Here is a 25,445-nt window from a genome sequence, read left to right as displayed (position 1 = left end):
TCCGGGATTCAGACCACAACTTCAGACCACAACGGCAATGGAGAAGCAGCTCCGATTACAGCTCATTGATTGCTCATTAATACCGTGTGAAGCCACAGCGGCTTTCGTGAGTGCACCCGCTCTCGTTTATTGAATGAGGAGAGATAGGAGTAAATATGGTGAAATGAGCCCTGCTCCTGGAACCACAGCTTACAGATCGGCCTTGGTGTTCTTGGATGGAGAATTTGATCTGATTGTCGACTCTGTGTGACTTTGACACAAGTAATTAAACTCCAAGTGAGCTTGACGACGCACTAAAATCCAGACAAGCAGCTGGTCTGATATTGAAAATGATCACCCCCGCTGTTACAAAGCAAACTTAAGGCTTTCCACAGCCTCCATCATTACGACAGGATAATTACCGTCCACACAAGTCAGAAAAATCGGAAAACACTTGATAATTAAATACAACAAAGCTAAGTTGCGCCATCTTACTGCAGGCAAGGAAGCAGAGATGAGACGAGGACTGAATCTGCCCCAAATAAAACCCACGGAGGATGCAAACTCTAATACTGTCTCCCCAAATCCCCCCTCCCTTTCTTTTTTATCACTCACTTACAATCTTCATCCTCACCCTTTCCTCCTCCCCCATCTCCATCCTTTCTTCTCTCGCCCATCTTTCCTGCCCCCCGGCAATCTGCTGAGCCTGTTGGTTCCAGGACAAAATTGGGCAGCTTGTCCCTGCTGGACATACTTCCCCATGAAGTAGTGCTCCCACTCCTACCCTCCCTCCTGGAGTGATTCAGCGTGCAGGCACAGCCAAGAGCCGGGCTGGTTTATTCCCCTCATGTGGCTCCCTAAACAGCACTTATCAAGCTCTCACAAATAACCACAGGGCACACAAGTGCCATTGTTATGTAAACCATTACTTCACTAACGCCAGTTCACATCAGGTTAAGGTTATTTAACAGCTTTGCTGTTTATGAGAAAAGGAATACTGGCTACAAATAATAAGCTGAAAGTAAGTGTGATGGTGGTGCATTTGTGTAGCGTACAGCTAAGTGCGGTGCTCTGGGTGTTCTGTTTCTGCTATTATATGAGCATCAACAAAAAGCCTCCTGACATTAAAGACTCGTAATGGTGCGTAAGAGTTTAAAAAGGCATAGAAAATAACTTACATCCTGGTTGCAGTAAAAGTTTCTTACATAAATCTGACTTTAGGGAGCTAAAGCTTGATTTAACCAGCATATTCATTTCTCTGTTTTCATAATTAATTGTTAATATCAGCAATTCACCTCTCCGTCAAGAGGAAATTGACAACCTGTGGGAAACACGCTGTACTTTGCGGGACATCATTAAAGCCTTAATCTTAGACTCAGCAGTGTGACTCATTATGCTCATATGAAGTGAAAACTGGACTTTTCAAGGCAAAAGTAAAGCATCTGGCGAGTTGCACGGCGCCCTTGAGTGTGACAAACAGGGTCCACGCTCACCTCATCCAGACAGCGTTCGTACTGTTCCCTCTGGCTCTCGTTCTCCGAAGCCAAGGCGGAGTTCCTCTCCTGCGAGGAGCACACAAACACACACAGTCAGACACATTCAGCGTCAGTGCATCGCAGTGACTTTGGTTTACACTTGATGCCACGGCGGTGAAGACAGACATGGCAATCAAGCCTGAGCTGCACCTAAGAGGAGACTCCACAAAGGTCATATGTCAACGCTGAACCAGCAAGGCCAATAAAAAATTTACAAAGCACCACAGAGAAAAAGGTCAAGGGGATGGAAGTTATGATGCTGAACTTTGGGGCGGCAGCTAGCCGTTTGCAGTCTGGACCTAATAAGAATATCTCCTCCACTTGCCAAGCGATGAGGCCGGGCCCTATTGATCTCTGGGAGTTTCCAATTTGTCAGGAGGCAGGCAGCATATTAGGAGCTGTCAGTCGGCCTTGCTTCTCTCGCCCTCTGCCCTTTAGTAGAAACTACCAACCCCTTGATGAAAACATGGGAAACATAATTACAACCCAAAACATTCCAATCATGCCATTGAAGAAGAAAGGCTGAATAATTAAAGCCTCCAAGCCCAGAACCTGGTTATGGGTGCAAATGTAATGAATGGCCAACGTAATTAGAGAAAGCCTGTGTGTCTAATGTGTTGCTTTGTGAATGGAATGTCTATCTTCAGCTCCAGGAATCCCTTGATATCTTATTTAGCGCTGATTAAAACCTGCCATAACCCTGTCATGAACTGCATGAAATCTCTTTGGCAATAGCATCTAAAAGGCACCACTTTTTTTTTTTTTTTAATGTGTGCTGATTCAGTCATCTCTTCACCTGTACAAGAGCCTCTTTCAAACTCAAGCCGGTATGAAGTGTCATGCAAGAATGAATGGCAGCCCACTGAAGGGAGGAAAGCCCTGATGTTTGCAACACCTGGTGAAATAGTTTGATAGACCATAAAGATGGACACCTTCTCAAAAGTGAAGCCAAAGCATGTCAATCACCCCCTGGTGGCTGGCTGCAGTACAGCTCATAAAACCAGCCATGTATACTAAAGCAGTCATGTTTATCATTTTTATTTTCCTTATAAGTTTGGTTTTAATTCGTGATTTGATGCTATAAAAAGGACATGGTTCTGGTTCTTTAGCTGTTAAATGCTCTGCTTCTCTGTCACTGGTGCTGGGCTGGAAGCGTTAAGTTGGTTTTTATGGAACTTTTTGTTGAAAAAAAGCTGTCTGGAAACTAGATTGAGGCTCAAAAAACTCCAAAACGATGAGCAAAAAGAGGCTGAAATACATGGGTTGGGTGAGGTCACCCATAGGTCATAGTGACCTGAAATGTGCAGGTCACTATGACCTGATGATGACCTGATGATGATGATGATTGTACGCAGTCACTTATGTACAAAATACTGTTTAGTGCAGACTTTTGAAATGCTATTGCAGTAGTAAGCTGTAATTTTATCATGAGTATGCACTTTATGCAATTCATCCGATTTAATCATCACATGTAAAAGCACTTCTGTCACTTCCTGCTACTAGTTTCCACTTTTCAACACAGTCCAAGCTAAAGATTTCTCATGAAGCACCTTTGAGCCTCTGTGGACACATGGGTAATTTTAGCAGTTACGTTCTCATCACTTAACAAGTAAAATGACCAACGGGCATTTCTCCCTCAGTCTGGGAGTATTCATTTAAGCCCCAGTTATAGACCACAGTGCTCGCCTGCCAAGTTAATGAACAGTATCAGTTGAGCTGGAGGAATAAGAGCCGGGCAGTGCTTACTTAGTGTCAGTGGAGTTTACGCACAATGCGGGGCAGTGATGTATTGCCTCTGCTTGGTTCTTGCTGCTTTGGCGGGCGGTGCATCCATCACCGGTGCGGCAGAATGGAATAAAATGGCAGCTAACTTTTGATGAAGCTGTTTAAAATGTAATGTTTAGCTAACGTGCTTCATCAGATGGATTGGGAGGACAAGTTGACCATACTTCCTGCCAGTCTGGGAAGATAACTTAGAGTTTAGGAGCATCAGGCAATTACCTGCCACTTTGCTGTAATTGGACTCTATTTTCTAATTTGGCAAGAAAAGGGACTTTTTCTTTCTTTATGTGTGCACACTGAAAGACTCTAATGCATAATGCACTTTCTTGTTTTACTTTACTTGCATACTGCAAGTTGCTTTATTATCAACCCATCCTGTAAAAAAAATGGTCACTGCTTCTGAACTCTTTCTGTATTATACAGGTTGGTAGTCGGTGAAAATGACCAGCATCAAATCCTTAAAGCCTTTATGTGGGCGAGTGTTCCAAAGATATTTTCATATCGTTTTGAGCGCTTCTGTCCAACTTTAAAAACTTTGAAACTCTGTTAAAGGCGGAAGGTTCAGATGCCGCTGGGTGGGTTGTCGCTGCACCAAGGATGTTTGTGTTTTTTCTTTTGTTTTTTTACCTGAGCTGAGTCTTGCAGGCAGGTCGCCAGGCTTTAGGGTTATTTACTTTGCACAAGTTCCTTATACAATAAGTTAAATGCAACAGAGTTGCACCTGTTTGTGCAGAATATTAATATTGCAATGTGTGCAATTTAAAGGTAAAATATTACAGTCTTACTACTAGTCAGCAAAATGGTTTTACGCTAAATATCCTCGCCCTGATTCGCTTACGTACGGGTGATAATGTGCACCAGGATACACCAGAAATGTGAGATAGCTAAAGCTATGAATATATTCTGTGAGATCTTATGGAGCGATTGGATTCATGGGTGTTTTCTGCACTTCAGGCTGACACTCAGAGAGATGTTATGTATGCAGTATTTTATCCTGACTTTGGAAACAGATGCGATCCGGACAACAATCTGAGCACTGCTGCTGAAGTCTCTCTGTGCTATTCTGAATTCTCTTTGTTGCTGGGACCTGTGACATTAGACTGCTGACTTAATTTAATTAAGTCTGAGCGCGTTAATTGCTGAAGAGATGTGAGCGGATGTTTGTCCGGTGGCTTCAGTTAAAAAAAAAAAAACAATGAGCGTGGATCGCTGGGGCTCGCGGCAGAGAGCAGCTCAACTCCCCGAGCGCAGAGGAAAACAAACCTAAGCTGGAGTGCAGCCTGAGGCCCCGGCGGCGACTCTCATAGGATGACTTCACTCTCCAAACGAAGGAGAGTGGAGGATTTGATGAGCTGTCATGCTTTCAGACACAACTGAGCAAGGAGGCTGACAACTGGCAGACAGGCTGGCCACAAAGGATAGCCAGAGGTGGCTGGAAGAGTGGATGAAGAGGCAGGAATGAAGAAGAACAAAGCGGAAAGAAAGAAAGAAAGAAAGAAAGAAAGAAAGAAAGAAAGAAAGAAAGAAAGAAAGAAAGAAAGAAAGAAAGAAAGAAAGAAAGAAAGGGAAGGGAAGGGAAGGGAAAGCAGTGAGAAGGGAGAAGAGAAAAGTGTGTTGTTACCTCCAGAGCCTTGAGGCGCTCCAGAAGGGGCTTGGTCTTGTCTGTGTCCTCTTCTGCTTGGCTGGCATCAGGATCAGCGTTCGGCGGCAGCCCGGTGTCTGGCTCCGTTTGAGTCGCCGGCGGGGAGCCGTTCTCTTCGGGGCCATCGTGCTGCTTCTGCACTTCCTCGGAGAGTTTATCCTGACGCACACACACACAGCGAGACGAGGTTAGAGGGAGAGAAGGGGAAAAAAAAGAAGAAGAAACGAGAAGAAAAGGAAGGAGAAATTTGGCAAGAGAAAACCTGAGCAGATGGGAAGAAAGCGAGGTATGACAAATGTTTCGGGGCAGGATGCGAAAACGGGTTAGGAGCCGTGAAAGAGAGGAATCAGAGAGAAGGAGAGAGTGAGAGAAGAAAGGGGAGAGGATCAGATGGGCAGACGGGACAACAGGGAGGCAGCTCTGACAACAGAGCTCCAAAACATCCCTTAATCCCTAATCATGTTTCAGTTGTTTTCCAAAGACTGGCAGTGACCTTGAGGGTCCTCATCTCGTCGGTATTATGGGGATCTTACTCTCTTTGGCCTCAGTGTGTCTCTCTCTCTCCCCGCCTTTCATAATCTCTCTCAGTCTCGTCGCCCGCAATCTTTTTCCTGCGTCTCATTTCTCTTTTGTTTTTTTTTAGCTTCCTGGCATCTGTGATAATTAACTACTAGTAATAATTAGCCACTAATTAGGCGTTGTTTGGCTAGCACCAAACCGCAACAACAAAACACAATGAGCTCTCTGTCACACTCATGAGATTATTCATCTTTTGCAGGGAATCTTTGGAGCCTCACATCACGTTCTTACTCACGGATCGTCTGTTCACCATAGCAACATGAAGTGTAAAGTTAGCATCATCTGAGCTGGAACAGCTGATAATGAATGGTTTTAAAGTTTAAAGCAAAAGTGTCTGTTTTATATCAATGCATGTTCAATATATTTATTTTCACTATTTTCTGCATCACATAGACCTCTAAAACTGTTATCACAGGCTGATGAGTTTGATGAGTATTGAGCAGTTTAACAAAAAAAAGCTCAGAATGTTTCGTTGTCATTTCGATTTTGTTTAAGATTAGATTTGTTTTGGGACATTTTTTTTGACATTTTACAGCATTTTATAGTCCAGTTTGGCTGGTGGTACTTTAAAATGATCTTTAACTATCTATGAGTGAGTGATGAAAGCTTCTCATTTGCTATAAAAGGCCTGAACATGAAACCTATCCTACACTGAAGGAGAAAAAGGCAAAGATTAGTGAAATGTTTGAAAGAAAGGATCTAATTTGAGGAGCAAAATATATATACAGTATATAGTTTATTTCCTGTCAAATAAATGACTTTGCAACACCTCAAATCTACCCAATGGCCCCTTCAAGGGATCTTGAAACACTGAAGTACTGGAATTTCTTGTTCTCTTACATGTCAGCTGCAGAAATATAAAAACCCATCATTTTTTCCAGCTGGATTGTGTTCTTCTCCTCTAACAGCTGGACCCTATAGCTGCATCTACACAGGCTGACTTTGACATGTGCTGTGAATGAAGCGACGGCCGCTTTTCTTCAAATGACAGCGACGTGTTCAGTCGTTACGGTGTGATTTATCACCGTGCGCACACGTTACTTTTGTCACTCCTGGCTGAGCTTTGATAGATGATTGTCAAACCTCTGCTTAATGCGCTGGACAAAGTTGAGGTGAGCGGCGCTACATGTAATGGACGGCTTTTATATGTCCAAATGCGGCAGAGAATAAGTCTCTCTTTACAGAGCATGGAAACAATGTCCTTCAGAGTAGTTTGTTTTCAGCTTGATCCAATCTCCTCTAAACATACAGACAGCTGACAAATTAAAGGAAAAAGCAACATAAAGCAACACCACCATGCTTCAATGCGCCTTGGCATTGATTCTCTGGTCTCTGGTGCAGAGGGCTGTTGGACACATTGGTCCAAATTAGGATGAGATCAGGCGACAGCGAAGGCCACATCATATGATTTCCATCATTTTCATACTCATCAAATCATTCAGTGACCCCATGCCACAGAACATGACTGGATGTTAATTGCTTACTCAAACTCAGCGTGCATGCGTGGAAGCGTCCACATTCGTTATGCTTCTCCGCTCATTGGCTCAGGTTTATCCCGCAGTCACCCGCCTGTATATTAGGTTTTCAATCTTGCTCGATTCCATCAGACAATCGTGTGCGAGGCAATACTTTAAAGTCACGGTTTTAAGTTTGCTTTTCTTCACCGGGGCCAGCCTGTGTAGTCTGCTTTCAGAAACTGCTCATCAGACAGCGTTAAAGGGCTCAGTAATAATCTCCACAGAGAGAGTCTGGAGTGGGAGAGGGGAGGGAACCTTGTCCCTCACACTGCCCTTTCAAGTTATTGAGTTTGTCTGCTGAATACACAGAATACAGCCGCAGCAGGAGCACATCACTGCGTCAGAACGGAGGATGTTCAGCGACACAGCGACTGGGAATATCATCATAACCCTACAGGTTTATTCTCTATGACAATGTCCGTCCGCCGCTATTTAAATAAACAAGTGAAACACAACCTTGAAAAAGAGCATTTTTTAAAAAATATCTTCAAACTTACAAGCAGCACCACCTGAAGCACATATTGACATGGGTAAATATGAAAAAAGCTGCTGAAAAGTGTCATTATTTTCTCTTTAATGCTGAATTATTGGGATTGCCCAAAGTTGAAAATATTTACTGTCTGCAGCCACTTCCAATAATACTTTCTATCACCCTTGTCATACTGTTTCTCCTCAACGTAATCCATTTTGTGGTGGGGAACTCAGGAAAGGATTACTCTGTGTGCACAGATAACATTATTTACATATTGACACACTGTATTAATTTCACAGGTCACATTTTCGTGTAAAGCTTTTACACCTCAGGACAATTTCCAGCATATCAGTCTATTATCATGGCTGCTCATCCCATGTTTCACAATCCTCTCGCGCTCGCTGGAAAGCAAGCAGGAAAGCAGCTGACATTTAATCTTAGGAGCTATTCAGCCCAGATTTTTCTCCTGTCTTTTGTTCGCAGCGATGGTTGCATGCAGTCATTTAGAAAGAATCTTTTTATTGCATACTTGCTGAATTAGTGACGCCTCTTTCGTGTGTCGTGAGGCATTTTGCTCTCATTTCAGCTGCTGGACGTTAAAGACAATGATACGGTCGCTGATTTATGGACACTTCACGTTATCATATGCTTCTAGCGTGACATGAAAGAAGCATGTGCAGCAGTACGGGCACATACATGCTGGATAAACAGCATTTTGCCGAATGCATCACACAGAGCTTCTTTTCCCATATAGTTCAGGCTCTCAGACATGGAAATGAATAACATCACGCTGGTGATAAACAGACTGAGGCAACAGCATTTCAGTGCGAAAACGCCTCGTAAACATCTTGGGTTTCGAATTGTGAAGAGCGACCCAGGAGGTGACCCTGTGCTTCAGAAAGACGTGGCGTAACTTGTTCTTTCTGCCTCTCTGCTCAGTCCTGGCAGCTATTTCAATTATGTAATAGCAGTGAATGCTTTCACCTTGGTTCAGTCTAGTTATTGTGGATCTCTGAGCTGAAAAAAAATACAAATTACTGGCATATGAGTGAGGAGAGAAGATGACTACACACCATGAGAGAACTTAAAGGCTCTTATAGGCTGTGATAGTTCAACTACTTTTTGATCAACTTTAGCTCTCACTTTAACCTCTTGACATTCAAGAGGTAGTTTACCTTGTAGGCCTTCATGATGTCCACTGTGTCCACAGCCGTCTGCTCCAGGACGCCCTGATTCTGCAGCAGCGACCGCACCGTCTCTTCCATCCTGCACACAGAACACGTCATCGTGTTGAGTTGTTAAGTCAAACATGAAAAGGGAAGTGAAGTAGAGCATGATGCGCCAGATGCTGCTTAAACCAGACACGATGGTGGTAAATACGCATTGCTGTGGGATCACTGGGGCAACATCATCTTTGGCGGTGCTGCTCACGTGATTTAGAAATAAGTGCACTCAACTCTTCCTTCTGTTCTTGCTTGGTGTGTGTTCTACATGGCCATAAACACCAGAATCTAGCCACCACTCTGCAACTTGAGCCAGGGGGGGTGCATCCCTGTTGTCAGCAAAATGGCTAAAAGTGCACCCCCCTTGTTAAGCTGGCATCGCCTCTCTCCATAGCATAGTAGCAGAAAGAGTGCAGGGGCAGTGGGGTTGTTTAGTTTAATGTGTTAATCTAGTCTGCATGACTCATCGATCTTTTAAAGCATAAAAGATCTTCCAACTGAGCCGTGTACTGATAAATCCTGAAAAACCAAGACACTGTTTTTTAAAAGACATCACTATTTCTCCAGCAGCCATTTCAGCCAGCTGGAGCTCCTAATGCACATTGCTCCATGGTGTAGTATCCCTGATGCCAAGGTCCAAACAAGCCTTGGCTTTAATCTCAGCCGCAGAACAGCCAGCATGAACCCGCCACAGGACCTCCAGGTTGTGCTGGGTTAAAATACCTTAAATGATGCAATGCCAGAAGCATCAGCCGCTTCAAAGTGACGAGTAGACTCAAAGGTACCACTGTAAACGACTAAAATGGGATCCATTTTCAAGCTGTTTCACAATTTTATGAGATGTTTGTTGTCTGACATGGATCATTGCGTCCTTCAATTGTAATTTTTTTTTTTTTTTTTTTTTGCCACTTTCCATCAGCATGCACACACAGACACAAGCACAAATGAGCCCGCAGTGAAAATGAAAAGAGAATAGGACTGAATCAGTGCCAGAGACACAAGATGGAAGGGTGGTCTTTTTTTTGGATCAAATCCCAAATTCTGCTCAGTTCACTGTGTCCGAATGACTAGACTGAGTACAAAATGTGCAAAAACTACTACTACTCACTGACTTATTGCGTGTGTTGTTGTAGGCGTGTGTCTGCGCACGGCGGCATGTGTGTCGGATGATGGCTTGAATTAAGTGCAATCACAGCAGCAAACACCGAGCGAGTGACCTTGACCTTCACGGCCCGGTCTGCTCAAAACAATCTGGGCTTCTGTTTTGTGCTGCTAACCCTGCAAGCTGCATGCAAAACAGGTGCCGAGGAGCGCACGTGAAAATGCCTCAGCCTATTTCCATCTGAATAAGAGCCACATGCCATCTTTATCCCTCGAGCTGTAGGGAGAACTTTGACCCTGCAAGTATTTCTGATTCTGTACAAAAAAAGACTTCCATAGCACCAGATAAGCTGCCTAAGACGACCTTGGACCCAGCTGGGATCATGTAAACGGAAACGATAAGATAAAAGTGACATTCAGGAGCACCGGTGGACGGGGAGTTGACAGCCAGGCATTGTTAGAGAGGAGCATCTTGGCAGAAGGAGGCTTTGGCATTGTCAGGTGGGAATCATCTGACTTTCATGACACAGTCTTCTTCTTTCACTGGTTTCATTCACAATGAAGTTCAGCAGGACAAAAGAACATCTTACGTGACGAATCGTGGCTGATTTTTTTGAGGGGGATTCACCCAATCTGTTGCATATCATTCGCATAAGTGAGGACTATCACCTCCTTTTCTCTCCAACACATGCCATATGTGCTTCAGTGTGGCAGAAGGCCTAATGATGCTTATCAAACCAAGTTACAAATGTATGAAGCACACAAAAAGCGAGATTAAGCAACTCCTGCAAGTTTTTTTTTTTTACACATACAGACAAATTTGCAAGTATTTAGACAAAAAAAAACATCATTTTCACCATTACCTTTGTGAAATGCCTCATCCTAACCTTACAGGAACAGTTCACCATTATTGGAAACAGGCTTAATTCACTTCACCATAAGTTAGATGAGAAAATTGATATCCCACTGTTAGCAGCTGTTTATCTTAGCTTAGCATACAGACAGGAAACAGGGGGGAACAGTATTGGTATGATCAGTAACACTACAAGTGTTGCAGGAATGTCCAACTTTTCAGTCTCTCAATTTCAAGAATTTGAATGTGTGCATATGTTTTACACATGCTTTGTTGTACAATCATCCTCTATTCTGACCCTGGCTGTTGTATGACAGTGGGTGTGAATGAGCACAGGCAGGCAGGGCAAGGGAGGACGGTGCTAGCCACGCCATCTGTCCAGGCTGAGCCATAAAGCCGGCTGTAATCAGGCCGCTAGCTGCTGACTGAACAGTCGACGAGGAAGGCAGGCGGGCAGGCAGGCTGGCTGGATGGTAGCAGATTGCTCCAGTTCCTGCTTTAAATGCTGGCCTTAATCAGCACAACCTATAGAGCAAAGAGGACGTGACAGAGACAGCTTTGGTGTCCAGAGACGCTGACACCAGGTCAAGGACTAGCCGACAAGCATGATCAGCATGGGAAGTAGGGTGGTTCTTTGACTGAGGGGATTTGGGCTGGTGACCACCTACAGATAGAGACACAGTGAGCGCTCCAGTGTGTATAATCATGACATTCGGGTCACAGAGTTGAGCATCTATTTTCCTGAAGAAAAAATCCTTGGCAACTGTTGAAATATTTAGAAGGTTGTTTAACAACACTCAACACTTTCAAGGAATTTCCAGAGACTCCTCAGTCTTTCTACCTTCAGCTGCACAATAAAGAAGATTTTTAACACTTTCACATTGATCTAATCCTTGAAAAGATACAGTTACTTTTCCTGCATCGTCTTTGCTCTCTCCTATCGAGAAACTGTTTGGAAAAGTCACAAACCGTCCTCCTGTTAACTGCTTTGGCCCACGACAAAATCAGAAATAGGCTGCCAGCAGGAGATACATGCAGGATGAATACAGAAATGTGGGAGTTTTCAAAATTAAACCTGAAATGAGAAATAGCAGCGATATCGTGAGGCGAGCCAACAGATGGAGTCAAAACTATTCTAATGTGGCATGAATGAAAATATGTGCCAGCTGATGCGGGGAAGCAATCAGTGGAAAATGAAATGAATGATATCAACATTTGCCTTTGTAGCACACCATAAATACACAGCCACATCTGCATTACCTCCAGAACTTCCCAGCATGCTCGACCTCAGTGACCTCCCACAGTGGCATGATAAGAAACAGTGACGCCTCGGCCTGCCTGCTCCGTCATGTTGTGGCAGGGGGAGGCGGTAAGGGGAGGGCAGGAAAGGATCTGGATGAGGCGCTTCAGATGAGGCTGTTCTGAGAGGTCTGTGGCACCCTTGCACACCTGAAAGAGACCCTTTGTGTTTCTAAACAGAGCTCTGAAACTGCCTCGCCTTCCACGCCGCCTCCATTTCAGAGTTTGCTGTCACAGAAGGCGAAGATGTGTCGCTGGACGGACTTTGGTGCTTTTGAAGGCAGGGACAGAGCGCTGAAAGACTTTGAAGTTGAAAGGTGGCGCTGAGGGACTGACAATACTTGAAGGGGACAGAAAGGCGAGATCCATTTGGAAGTCAGATTTATTCTATTCTGGACAAAAAAAAAATTAAGAGGAAATCTTCAAGCTGCTATAAAGAAACATAAGAAGAAACTACTTGATCCACTCCAAATCTAATGCTTCGAGCTCGAGAGAGAAATAAGCTCTTGTGTGCAGGATTCTGCTTGCTATCATCTCATTTTCTTTGCCAACTCATGCAGAGAAACGGCACAAATAAGAACGCTTTGGGTAATTACCCCCCCACTAATCACTATTGAAGTTGCACTGATTACAAATACCAACAAAGTGCTTATAACATTATTTAACAGCACTTCTTTTCAATCAAAGCACCAGTAGTGCATTTGAAAGCATTTGTGAGAGAGCTAACTCTAAAAGCACAAACAAAGCACATTTCAATAAGCAAATGCACGTTTCCAAAGCAGTAAATCTGGCCAAAAAACAGAATGGGACAAGTGTCCGGCAAAACATCCCATAAAATAAACGATGTAATTTGTCATTACTGTAAATTCAGCCACCTAAAACCTATTTATATGTGAGAGAGTCTGCTAAATGCATATGATGGATGGAATATAACTCTCAGATGACAGAGCATTACTTTACATAAAAAACAGAGTCTTGCTCAGTGCGATAGTGTGATTAATCTCAAAGTGCTTGCCGATGACCTATTGAAAACATTATTCAGGGGAGGAGAGAGGGAAGGACGGACGAGTGTGTGTGTGTGTTGTGAGGGGGCGTATGTGGAGGCGAAAGCAAATTTTGACTCTCCTGACCCTCAAGTCGCAAGAGCTGAATTTCAAACGCGGCAGTCCAGGAAATACAATTAAGAGTCCAATCAATGTTCAGCCTCAGGTCTGATGATCTTCAGGCCAACACACCCCCTTCTCCTTCTTGTAAAACACACACGCTGAATACACACACTGCCGTTCGGTTTGATGTGACGGTGAGCCGCAGAGGTGAACAAAGTGATGCATCATCAGAACACGCCGGGGCAATTAGAGGTGAAGCGCGGCGTGGCATCTCATGCTGACTGGTTGACAAACCTACGGTTTACATATGAAAACCTTCCTCTCTCTTCTTCTTCTTCTTTAACGTTTAGCTGTCAAACGGCACAGTGATATCAAGACTTCAAACGGAGGAGCGTTTTATTCAAAAGTCTTTCTATTCACTGAAACTGCAGTGGCTTTACGCAGCTCTAACCTTCAATGACAAATTCCTTCACAGCCCTGGAAATGATCAAAGGACTCCATACCTCTCACAAAAGCTGACAAGGTTAGCTCCAAACTTACCCCATCTTGAGTTTTTCTCCATTTTTGACACGGCCACTTTTGCGGAAAAAAGCCAGGAACACTGTGCAGACGTCCCTGAGCTCCATATGTAGAGACATCCGAATGCACACCCGGCACTCTGCTCTCACAGCGCTATAAAGTGACCCAGACGCTCTCGCTGAAATGTGGGTCTCACGGCTAAAATAGGCCATGCAGTCATCATATAAGCCTGAGTGCTTTTCGTTCAATCGACAGACAGCACAGTCAGTCCCGTGGCTGGGTTACCGAGTCAGCCTGACAGTAGATCTCCTGTTCTCATTTTCTACTTGCCGTGTCTCCAGTGTGTCATTATCCGACACTGGCCCTGTGCAAAGACAGTGATCTGGCAGGCAAAGACTTTCCCATATGTCCCATGTTAAGCCCTCTCCAAAGGAGAAGGACCCCTGCTGAGAGGCAAGCAGGCCGGTAGTTTCGGATCAGATGGGAATCAGGGATAGACTTGCAGGGATAAAGCATGGCTAAAGGAAGGGATCCCCCTGTTCTGTCAGCCAGGGTGTGTGTACGCGTGTGTGTGCATGCGGCCGTGTGGTTCTTCATTTGTGATTAAGAGGCTTCACTAAAATCAGCACTTTCCGTGCAAAGCTTACACAGATTCTGCTTGCCAGGACGCTGCTGCATGACCGGAGATCTCTGCATGACATCTCGTATTCCGCGTTGTTCTAACGATGTTCTCTCCAAACACACAGCTTATCGTGACCGCCTTTTTCAGATGCTCGCTTGTTTATTTCAACAGCGACTCTCTTGCCAAAGACCGCCTGCGTCTTTGCATGTTTCACAGCTCGGGCCAGGCGGGAGTTGCTGATCTCCCCCCTGCCATGGTTGGTTATTTGGGCTGCCAGCATTCCTAGAGGGCAGAATATGAGCTCCATTGCATCTGTGATTTGAATTTCTTTATCACAGAAACAAGACTCGACACTCGAGGATTACATGATAAAGTCCACGGCAGCTCGTTTAAGCTTCAGCCACAGAAAACACAGAGCTTAATGTGACTTTTAACTGGAGGAATATTAAGATTAGAGCTCTTAACATTTCACCTGAACAAAAGAGAAGCTTCCCAGTGTCAGAGATGAGCGGAGATGCCTCAGCTTTTCTCCGTCTGACTCTGGACACACTCTCACTTTATCAGCACTGTCAGCGGCTCAGGTTGGCCGAGTCCCTCTAATCAGATTTGACCAGTGAATGACTGGAAAATCCCAAAGCCGCTGAAATGATACGGAGAACAATCACCTGGTTGTGTGGCTGAATCGAGGCCATCGGCGGGCTCTTGTGTGACTGCTGCATCCGTGGCAACAATCGCCTCGCGTGACCTCACGAAGGCCCTGCAAAATTGTCCATTTTGGCACAAGAATATTCCATTCTTCTTCTAAGACTCGCTTCCAGCAAATCACTTATGTACGCCCACCGGGTGATTGCCTAGCTTAACCCAACACTAAGCCACTCTTATCCTCTTAGGGCTGTTTTGCAGAAAACATGCAAGCAGACCCTCTCTTAGACACGAACCAAATGAAAGAGAGCACACTCTTAAACAAGACGCCTTTGGTGAAAGGTTTGGTCCAGTTTAGAGCCGTGCGGACAGTTCAGGGCAGTAAAAGTCATGCACATCAGTCATGCGTGTTACAGCGGGGTAGCATTACAAAGGTGCTTGCCCTCCTGACCGCTGGCTCCCGTCAGCGACCTTTCACCTTATCAACAAGACACACATGCCACAGAAAAAGAGATCAAGAGGCCAAAGCATTTAGTATGTCCTGACAGTCATATTTCATTCCAATATTTGTGGACCAACTGCTTTGAAAAAGAGCTTTTGGGTGTTTTTTTTTTTTTTTACACAGGACAGTTTTACCCGTCTAACATCAAAGGGCAAAACTTTGGTTTATTTACCTCTTTTATCGTAAATGCCATTTCATGTCTAATCGCAAATATTAGAAATGCATTGAACCATGAAAACTCAACATTTGAACATTAAATACTGCCTTTCCAGTGTCACCGCAACGATTTTCGCAGAAGTGCAGTGCCGCCGGGGTGCAATTGAGGACTAGCCTGAAAAGAACGTAAATTAAAAGGGACATATGGAGGGAACCAGATTTAGGTTCTTCTTCTTTCATCCCTCCAGCAGTCTTGCTACATTTGGAAGGATTTAGAGTGCCAAATTCATGATGACCGTCCCACATGTTCACCGCTGGCCAGAGGAAGCAGTTAGCAATGAGGAAGCCATTGGTTCTCAAGCTCATCTCGCTGGAGCCTTTGCTTGCATTTCCCCAAAGGGTTACAGGCATGTGTGCTCCACATGTGGGACAGAGATACAGACTGAGGAAGACATCCTGGAGGGAGACCTCAGTCATGATGACAGCATGGAGTCCATTACTTACCCCCCAGGAGCCTCTGTGGCTCCCAAGCAGGGCAATTTCATAAGCGTGAAGATGGAAGAGGAGGTGGGCTAACATAGAGAGAAGACACGAGTGATGCAGATACAAGCTAATACCAATTTGTATGTGGAGCTGAAAATGAGTATCTGATTAAAGGTCCAGTGTGTAGGATTTAGTGGCATCTAGTGGTGAGGCTGTAGATTTGCCCTCCAAGCACAGAAAAAACACAAAAAAAGTGTTTGGTTTGTCCTTTCTGGGCTACTCTAGAAACATGGTGGACTCCGTGGAAGATGAGCCACTGTCTCTGGAGAAAGCGCTCATTAAAGGGTAACAAATACACAATAATTCTTATTTTCAGGTGATTAAATACCAACGAAAATATAATTATGAATACTGTGTTCCATTTCTGCCATATTCTGCAAATAAATCCCCCTAATTGGAGGAAAAAAAACTGCTTTCATTAATTCATCCATTAATCTTTGAAGATGAATTAAGCATTTGTTTAAGTGCAATAAGTGCAAAAATAGCTCCACATGTGGATTTTTGCTAGTTTTCTGTGACAGCAAACTGATTATAGCTGGGATTTAGACAGTTTGTCAGACAAAACAAACTATTTGAAGACGTCACCTTGGACAATTCTGTGGTCATTTTCCCATATTTCACCAAATGAGTTCAACTGAGAACACATATGTGTAATAAATCATATAGTTTTGCAGCAAACATTGCCCAACTCTAGTCGAAAGTCACAATGGATGCTGGTAGATGGTAAATGTAACTTTTCATTGCTGTAAGCAGCACAAACAAAACTCCATGCACTTCTCTTTTACTCCAGAGGCAGAAGAAGCCTCCCAGGCAGGTGGGCGAGCTGACCCTTTAAAGAAATGGTAGGCATTTCCTCTTCAAATGTCCTCTTTGTTGCTTGTGTAACGTACAGATAAAGAATTATCTTATAAAACAGCAGCCGCTGTGTTTATGTGCCAACCAGAGCAGCTGCCAGACAAGCAAATCTATACTGCAACCATGAGGTCAGTTTGAATTACATGCTGTTTGGCTTCAGGCTAGAATCTGTGAACACCAGCTTCCCAAGCCAGAGAGAACAGGGCGCTATCATGATGTGAGGATGGATGCCCTACTTCTGCAAAAGCTTGTAATCTGACCTCTTTCAACATGCCTATAAACATCATAACCAGCATGTTTAATCCCAGGCGGAAGTTAGCGGGATGGAGCGTGTGTATACAAGTGTATGTGATTGTCTGACATAGTTACGAGCCTCGCGCTTTGACATGCGAACCCCACGCCGTGCTTTATGAGTGTGCTCTTTTTTAAAAAAAAAGAAAGAAAGAAAGAAAGAAAGAAAGAAAGAAAGAAAGAAAGAAAGAAAGAAACAGGAGATTGGTACCAAAGCTCTGTTATGAGCAGGTAATTTAAAGTGATAGAGTAGAAAAACCCAAATTAAGTTCAATCAGACATAATTCCTCGTTCAAATTTGGAAGTTAAAGAGAGGGCCTGAAATGGACCAATAAATCCTCTAAGTGTGAGGTGCTCCCAAAATAGTCCAGACACCTATTATCTATTTAACAGCCTCGTCCCCATTGGGCAGGAGTAAGGAAGTAACTTCAAAAGACTCAGCCCCCCCCCCCACCCCTTCATCCTGTTAACAACCCCAGATGTGTTGTCTTGAACAGGGGCCTGATTCATCCGGCTAAACCCTGCAGTCGCCAAGGCGTGCAGGAGGGCCATGTCAAATGCGCCAAATTAAAACACTTGGTCCAGGCGTGGCTGGATGCTTGGATGATTAGAAGAGAGGGCATTGATCTGCAAACAGACTGCAATCACTCAGCCCCCTCTCTAAGTGTATTAGCCTTTGCCGGTCCAGCTGTGGAGTCCAGAGTAGCATGGTGGTAATGAGAGTAGCACATGAATGCATACAGTACACACACACACCCGGTTCTGAAACTATACTCTGCGGACCGTGGAGGGATCTCAGGCCGAGCGTGACTGTCCAAACAACACATCCAGACTTGAAAAATGGTGCCATTCTTGCCTGTTTACATCATCCGCCTCCGACATACACACACGTTGTATACACACACATGTTCTCACGCGGTGAGTAATGTGAAGGAATACGCCGCTGAGCTGTAAATCTGCAGGCACCAGTCATCGTCTGCTGTTGTTGTTAGTCTAGCCGTAAGTCTCCCATATCCTGCCACGAAGAGGGCCCTTCAAGACAGCAATGATTCAAAGTCAAGTGGACTAGTTCGGCTGTAAACTCCCCGGCTTTGCTGATGAGTGCACATGATCTGGGTGACAATGACTGTTATTCGGCGGCAGAGCAAAGCACAGAGGATTTAATTTCCAGCCTATCTTTGGCCACCTGGTTCACTTCGAATGCCTAAAAGAGAACAAAAGCGGTCAAAAAAGCCAGACAGATAAGTCTGAGGACGAGCGGACGGCTCAAACGTCAAGATATCGTACCTGAGCTTCTGTGTAGGTGCATGTGAGCAGACTTTATGAGCAGCAGCCAACAAAAGGGCCTCTCCTTTTCCCTTTCTAGAAGTGTCTAATCTCCATTACAGGCAGACGAATGACTACAATAAAGTCTTTAAGAGGATAAGTATGGTAAGCAAAAACAAAACGCAGCAGAGTGAAACCAAACAGATTGCCTCAAAAGACTGAAAAAGTCCCGAGTTCTGCTCACAGGCAAATGAAAGTGCTGCTCTGCTCATTACCTGAAGACTGCTTCCCTCATCTTCAGGCCATGCAGGGCCCCCAGTCGCCCCCACGTTCCTGTCTGCTCACCGGTCATCCTGTCAGAGTGTGGTGACACAGGAAGGGGAGGGGATGTGGACAGGGCCTCAGAGTGTCCTTGCTGGATGGACTCCATGGATTACAGTTCTGTCTTCAAGTCATTTCATTTCCCGTTCTCGTTCGCCGAAGGACGAGGCGACAGAATTTTAAGTGCAGCTCCCGGACGTGTCCCCATCGTTTCTCTCCTCCGGTCCCTCCTGTCCTGTCCTGGCTCTTAAATGTCTTGCCCATATGGAGTTGTGGGACATCCAGGGTGGGCCAAGGAGGCTGCTGGGTTGTGGGCTGGAGTCTCCCACTAATCCGCTGGAGTTTAATGACGGCAGGCCCTGCAAGTGGTGGTGAAGCCCTGGGGGGTTGACCCAAGTCAGGAGGGGCTGTGCATGTGACCCACACCAGGCTAAGAACCCAACTGGTTGGGGGAGGGTGTGTGTGGGTGTGTGTGTGTGTGTGTGTGTGTGTGGAGGAGTGGATATAAGCCTGTGTGTACACCTATGTCTGGAGCTAAATGGCCAGTCACTTGTGGAATGCAGACTTTCTGATCTCAGCCGTGAAAACACAAGCAAATTGAGCTTTTCAGTGAGTCAAAGCAGGAAAAGCAAAAGCCAGTTGTTCCAGTTTGGGTGATTTCTGCCTTATATTCAACCCCAGCCAAAAAGTATAAGCCTTACAAGGGCGTTCAGAAGCAAACACACACACAAACAAAGGCTGTAAGAAGCCGAGAATCCCGGGAGTTCGTCTGGCTCCAGCAGTGTCTGATCTTTTCTGTTGGCTGTGTGCGCGCCCGTGTGCGTTTCTGTGTGCGATACCATGAAGTGCAACTCTAACAAGCAGCTCATTACCTTTGTCTCATATCATCACAGAGCACCTCTGTCTCCCGGTGCAACAAATCATAAAAGCAGCCAGCTTGGGGAAAAAAAAGGCATTTAGTTAAATATGCCTGGATCCTATTTTTGGCCAGGTTTGAAAAAGTCATCAAAAACGCTCATTTGCATCGCGTTTGATATCTCTGCTCTAACATTTGGCTGGCTTTTATCACTGAAATTGGTACGCCTGTTACCAGCCCGATTTCACTTCCATCCTCACGATTCAAAGCACAGCCTTAATTAATTAGCAATACGCAAATCAATTGTTGCCTGAGGTCAAACAGATTCCAGTCTATTTAAAAGATTGGATGTCCACTTAACATGATTTGCGGGTGTTATCTCGAAAGACACATTGATGAACTGAGGTTTCTATTCCCCTAATGCGCAACAAATAACAAGCTTAAATCAATCATGAGATATGGATGAAGTCTTGCACGACAGGAGCAGCAGAGGCTTGAATAATTGTTGCCCACTGGTTGATAGTAAGCGTGCACGCGTATGAAGCGCTGCATGTGCATGTTGATGAGGGATATCCATAAGCCAATAACTGAAAACAGCAGAGCAAGCAGCAGATGCAAGTGGGGCAAAGGTTCATGGGACGACACTTCTCGCTGGCCTGGTGACCGAGTTGTCTTTTTCTTCTCTGTGTTTTTGCAGGCTTGTAAGTCGCTAATTAAAGTGACCTCACTGATGTCCCATCTGCCACCAGGGCCCGCAGCCACTGAGTATTGGCAACCATGTGAGCGTGTTAATCCACTGAAGAGGCCAGGTATGTGTAAACACACTCCACGCACACACATGTTGGCGGGCGGCTCGGCACACTCACTCATTCACATTCGGATAAGCACTCGGCAATGCTTAAACAAAGATTAAGTCTTTGACAGTGAGACTGAAATCCTGTTAGCTTGTTTGTGTGGAGGTGGAGGCAGATATCTTAGCAACTCGTGGAAGGGAAGCGGCTGAACCTCGCGCTCCCCAAGGAGTCACAAAGCCACTGACGACGCGCCACGAGGAAATTACAACAATCCAGCATGATGACAATGAGCAGCGCTGCTGGAATGACAACAGCTGAGCAAGGCTGGGCCAGCGTCCCCCCTCCCATAAACACTTTTTGAGGACATAATGAAATCTCTGTCTATTTTGCAGAGCCACAGTCTCCTTATACTACAAGCATCCAATGAGAGCCATCCATCTGAGCGACCCCTGCCACGACGACAAATTCATCTGTCTGTGTGGGGACCTGTGCAGGACCCAAGCTGTATATATTCCCACCTAATAGAACTGTGGCACACTCTCCTGCTTTGGCTGCCAGACATCTACTATCTACTAATTCAGCACTACGTCCGCCCTCTTTAAGACTCGAGGAGGGAGTGCGCTGCATCTCCACAAATATTATTACTTATTCCTGCTGTCATGGAACATAAGTGTACACACAGGTCAGACAGGGAGATGCTTGCATCCAAAGACCGAATGTGCGCAGTAAAAACCCAAACAGAATGGGCCTATACAGGACTTTCTGAGCAGAAAGTCAGGCTATACCATCTGGAAACTACCTATAAACCATCATTTCAAAGGTCATTTCTTGCATGGAGGGCTAGTGACAGACCAAACATAAGTAAAAGAGACAGAACCCTCGAGCAAGACACTTAACCCCTTTGGTAAAAGCTGAGTTGCTCTCTCTCCAACTGCACTGTGTGAGTGCGACGCAGGTAACTGCTTTCATTAAAAAAAAAGATTTTAGGACACTGAACATAAGTAAGAAACACCGCTGAGTTAAATCAAGAGACATCTCAAACATGTGATAAATCTTCTGAACGGCTCTTAAATGTTTTATTCTTCCCCTGGCGGCGACTCTGCCCTCATCTCCTCTATAACACTGGGACCATTAAAACGTACAGGATTTTCTCCACCAACTTAATGAGAAGATAAGCAGTTAATGTGAAATCCTCTGGACTCTTTTTTTGGGGGGATAAGTGAAGCACTGAATGCCTATCGTCTAATTAAGGCATCAGCTTGTGATTTGCTGTCCCGCTCTGTCACACCTCAGCGGCTGCGAGGTTCATGAAAGAGAGGTTACTGAAGTTATGACAAGAGCGTTGTTTGAGCACTTCACACTTTATGAGTTCTCTTCCTCAAAGCCAAAGTAATGTATCAGCCCATCCTTCTGCTGATGAAAAGGTCAAGTGACCAAGAGAAAGAGCGCTAAAGTGCTCAGACGCATATGGTGAGAACAAAGAAACGAGGGAATGGCAAGAGTAAGAACGCCGTATCGATTCCTGTAAAGACAAAGTGCTGATTGCAGGAAATTGCTGTGAAAAATCAATCACTTTTATTGTAAAGAGATGGAAGTTCCAGAAACTTTCGAGTAAAAAAACATCACTTTTATGTGACTATGCCACATCCCCAAGGTATTGTCCTTGCTTTTGAAGTATTTGGGGCCATTTTTATGCCTTTTTCTTAAATAGCCGACAGTAGATAGATGACAATATGACACTGCTTTTATCTAGTTTCCAGCTTGTACTGTGTACGACCATGACTTCTACTGTGGCCTGAAAGGAAAATTTTATTATGATTGGCTTGAAAATGTCCATCATTTTTGTTTCTGAATCTAAAGCTCTGCCTATCTGATCCCAACATGTCATAACATATCACATAAGCCCTTAAAAGCAGACTAGTAATGCTGTTTACACGACTAAAAAGCCAGATTAATTACCATTACTGTTACTGTCATCACTGTCTGATATGCAATAAACTGTTTATCCTCAGATACTTAATGCAAAATAGGAAATAAATGAATGTAAAGGAGTCAAAATAAGCGAACTTAATCAACTTAATAATACAATTTCTTGCTGGTGGCTTGAAAAGTACTTGAATAATCTCCATTGTAGTGGAAAGAAAAGGGCAGGGAGCATCTTTTCACAAGCTTCAGCATGTTGCTGATGCATTCATTCATTTTCTGTACTCACTGGTAGAAGTATTCAAATCATTCATTGCAGTGCGAACAACACATTTTGCAAATACTCAATATAAGCACATAGGATTCTGTGCAGGCATATACTTGGTCGAGAGTTATCCGGATATAAACAGGATGTAAGGGTCACTGCCATCCTGCGATAAAGTCAGACACACTCTCAGATTTCAGGCCCTTTTACCTGGAGAATTGCTGCTGCAGTGAAACCATCTGCGCCCGTCCCAGCTCGGACTCCTCCGTCACTTCCCGGAGACGCTTCTCGCTCTCCAGTCGCAAACGTCGCTCTTCCTCTAGCTCGTGGATCAGCTTTTCTCGCTGGGGACACAAAAATAAGAACGGTTATCTCTCGGAGGTGTGTGGCCTAAAGGCTCAAAAGATCTTCCCTGCCATATTTGGCCCTGACACCATGACAGCTCATGGGATGTCATCCACCCTGACCTTGGACCCTCCTTGGAAAAGGGTAAATGAAAGCAGAATGTTTCAACATCAAAAGCCCCCAAACATGCTTCTTTTGTCTAATATCCACATGCAGGTCATCCAATCCCTGTCATATTTTTCACGCTTTGGAAGTGAAAGAAAATAAGAGAATAAAGGCATGATGACATTTAAGCTGCCAGATTGGCATTACCTCTGTAGTTTGTTGTTACTTTGAAATGTTCATAATGAACCTCCCCTTCCTTCTGTCGCTGCGACAGAAAGTTCACACTAAATGTCAAACAACACCACCGAGCCTGGTCTCTCACACCTCAATCTTTGTCCGCGCTCGTGCTTTTCTTTTCATTTCAGCGCAGCGCTGCCACAATAAGTGAGCATTTTAACGGCACCAAGGTCCCCGGTTTCCTCACTTTGCATGGTCGGCCAACACGGAGAGAAAGCTCACCAATGAATGGCTTATTCACCGCAGCAAGCAGCCATCCTTGCTCTCTTCCCCCACAGACAAACTGCTCTGTTCTGGCATGTTTTATTTATTCTTCCAGTGTTGTTGCTTGGTACTTTTGCAAATAAAAGATGCTTTTTTATGAGAAAATATGACCTTGCTTGCCTTAACTTTTGGTTGTGAATCAAACAGCAGGTAGTTGAACGGCAGAGGGTCACACTTGATAACTTGCAGCTCCATCATGAAGGAAAAAACTTCCTGTCGTTCTTTTCCGAATGCTTTTTCGCCTAAATAATTGCTGTTTTATAGCAGAGTACTATGGATTTTTTTCTCTAAAGCTTGGTTTGGTGTGAGTTAACCAAATCCTTGTGAGGAACTTTCAAATTCTGTGGTGTTTAAGGCCTCCACAGATCGCATTTTTTCTTATTTCACTAGAGACAATCCCAAAAATGAAAGCTCTTTTTTCCACTCTTTAATTGTATTCTTCTCTGTCTGATGGCCTCAGTTTTCTGTTCCCAAAAGAGAGAACCGTTCTTGCCTCAAACCCAACATCAAAGGCTGTGGCCCTGTGCTGGTCGCACTCCCTCCTTGCATGGGGGGGGGGAGGGTTTGGCATCGTGGGCGAGTTTTTCAGTGGCAAAGTTACGGAGGAGCTTTGAGCGACCGCCACCAGCAAGGCTGAGGATTTTTAGCAGACAGAGCAAACGAGTGAGGATCATTCTCATGGTGTCAGAGTCGCTGCACAAAGCCTGGCGTCTCCTGCCTCTGACAACTCATGACAAAGCAGTTGGCTCCATTTTCTTAGCTGGAGGTTTTAGCCATCAACCGTCTGTCGCTATCTTGTCAGCTGAAAATACAAGATGGTAAAATAACTGGAAATTGGTTCGAGACTCAGCCGGACTCCCATCTGGGAGAAGAATAGGAAAAAAGCTGCAAACCAAAGTGTAGTTATCGCTGAATAGGCGACTTGAATTTGAAGTGCATTTCATCTTATTTATTTGACTTAACAAAGAGGAGACATTTTTTTCCCCTGCTCGCCAAAAGAGAACTTGAAATGTTAAGTCATTAGGACTGCAATGCTTTCTGCAAAGAAGTCATTCTCTGGCTGTAAATTCAGGAGGATTATCCTGTCAGTCCTTGGTAAAAGATTAAATATCATCATCTGCCTGAAAAGGTGAGATTTATATCCAGAATATGTCTGTCCAGACACAGAAAAAGTCCATGATGCCTATTCAGGAGGCGATTAATATCTTTTTTCTCACTCTACACTTGTCTTTTAGTCCTCCTCTTCATATTAAGCTCCATTCATGGCATGCCATTATTCAGTGGAAGGCTCCAGAGATGCTGAAGTTGTTCACAGACAAGCATTATGGGGACATCTAGTGGTGTGATAGGGTAAAGGCTCCTGAGTGGAGATCAGGTGTCAGAGAGGCAAACGTCCTCAAAATGTTTGTCTCTTCGCTCAGTGTATCATCAACATGTGCAGCCATGATTTAAAGCAACACCACACAATTCAAGTGAAAGTTAAAAAAAAATTGCTGCCTGTAAATCAGCAAACATTTTCGAAAACCATCGTTTTTACCGTGACCACACTGTCTTGAACGCGACCATATTTCATCACAGTATATTGTTGCTTGGCAGGAATTCTGCCACAAAAGCAGATTTTAACTGGGTGAATCGGTCGTGGAGAGAGAATATTAAACCCAAGTCACCATTAAAACCAGTTCTGGTCCTTGCTGTGGCCATAAATTCTTGGTGGAGCGGCTCTTTACACAACAGGGAGGCTCCTCCTGTCAGGAGTAATGGCTGCTGTAAATCCAACCATACAGAAGCATAAAGCAGTACATCCCCTGCCAAGAGCTGGACCTATATATCTGGACCAAAACCAATGACTTT

General features: G+C 44.5%; 1 protein-coding gene across 3 annotated transcripts in view; it reads right to left on the bottom strand.

Annotated features, from left to right (window-relative positions):
• The window catches only part of LOC139327746 (nck-associated protein 5-like), a 127,613-nt gene that overhangs the window by 30,416 nt on the left and 71,752 nt on the right, over positions 1 to 25,445 (bottom strand). For all 3 annotated transcript variants that reach the window (XM_070957687.1, XM_070957689.1, XM_070957690.1), the window contains 4 exons: positions 22,854 to 22,987; positions 8,682 to 8,772; positions 4,918 to 5,097; positions 1,473 to 1,541 (listed from right to left, as the gene is read on the bottom strand). In XM_070957687.1, coding sequence (XP_070813788.1) covers positions 1,473 to 1,541; positions 4,918 to 5,097; positions 8,682 to 8,772; positions 22,854 to 22,987 — 474 coding nt within the window. The remainder of the gene's footprint in view (positions 1 to 1,472; positions 1,542 to 4,917; positions 5,098 to 8,681; positions 8,773 to 22,853; positions 22,988 to 25,445) is intronic.

The sequence above is a fragment of the Chaetodon trifascialis genome, chromosome 24 (assembly GCF_039877785.1).
Source record: "Chaetodon trifascialis isolate fChaTrf1 chromosome 24, fChaTrf1.hap1, whole genome shotgun sequence".
NCBI lineage: Eukaryota > Metazoa > Chordata > Actinopteri > Chaetodontiformes > Chaetodontidae > Chaetodon > Chaetodon trifascialis.
The sequence above is the reverse complement of the archived record's forward strand: the minus strand, read 5'-3'. Positions and strand labels throughout refer to the sequence as shown.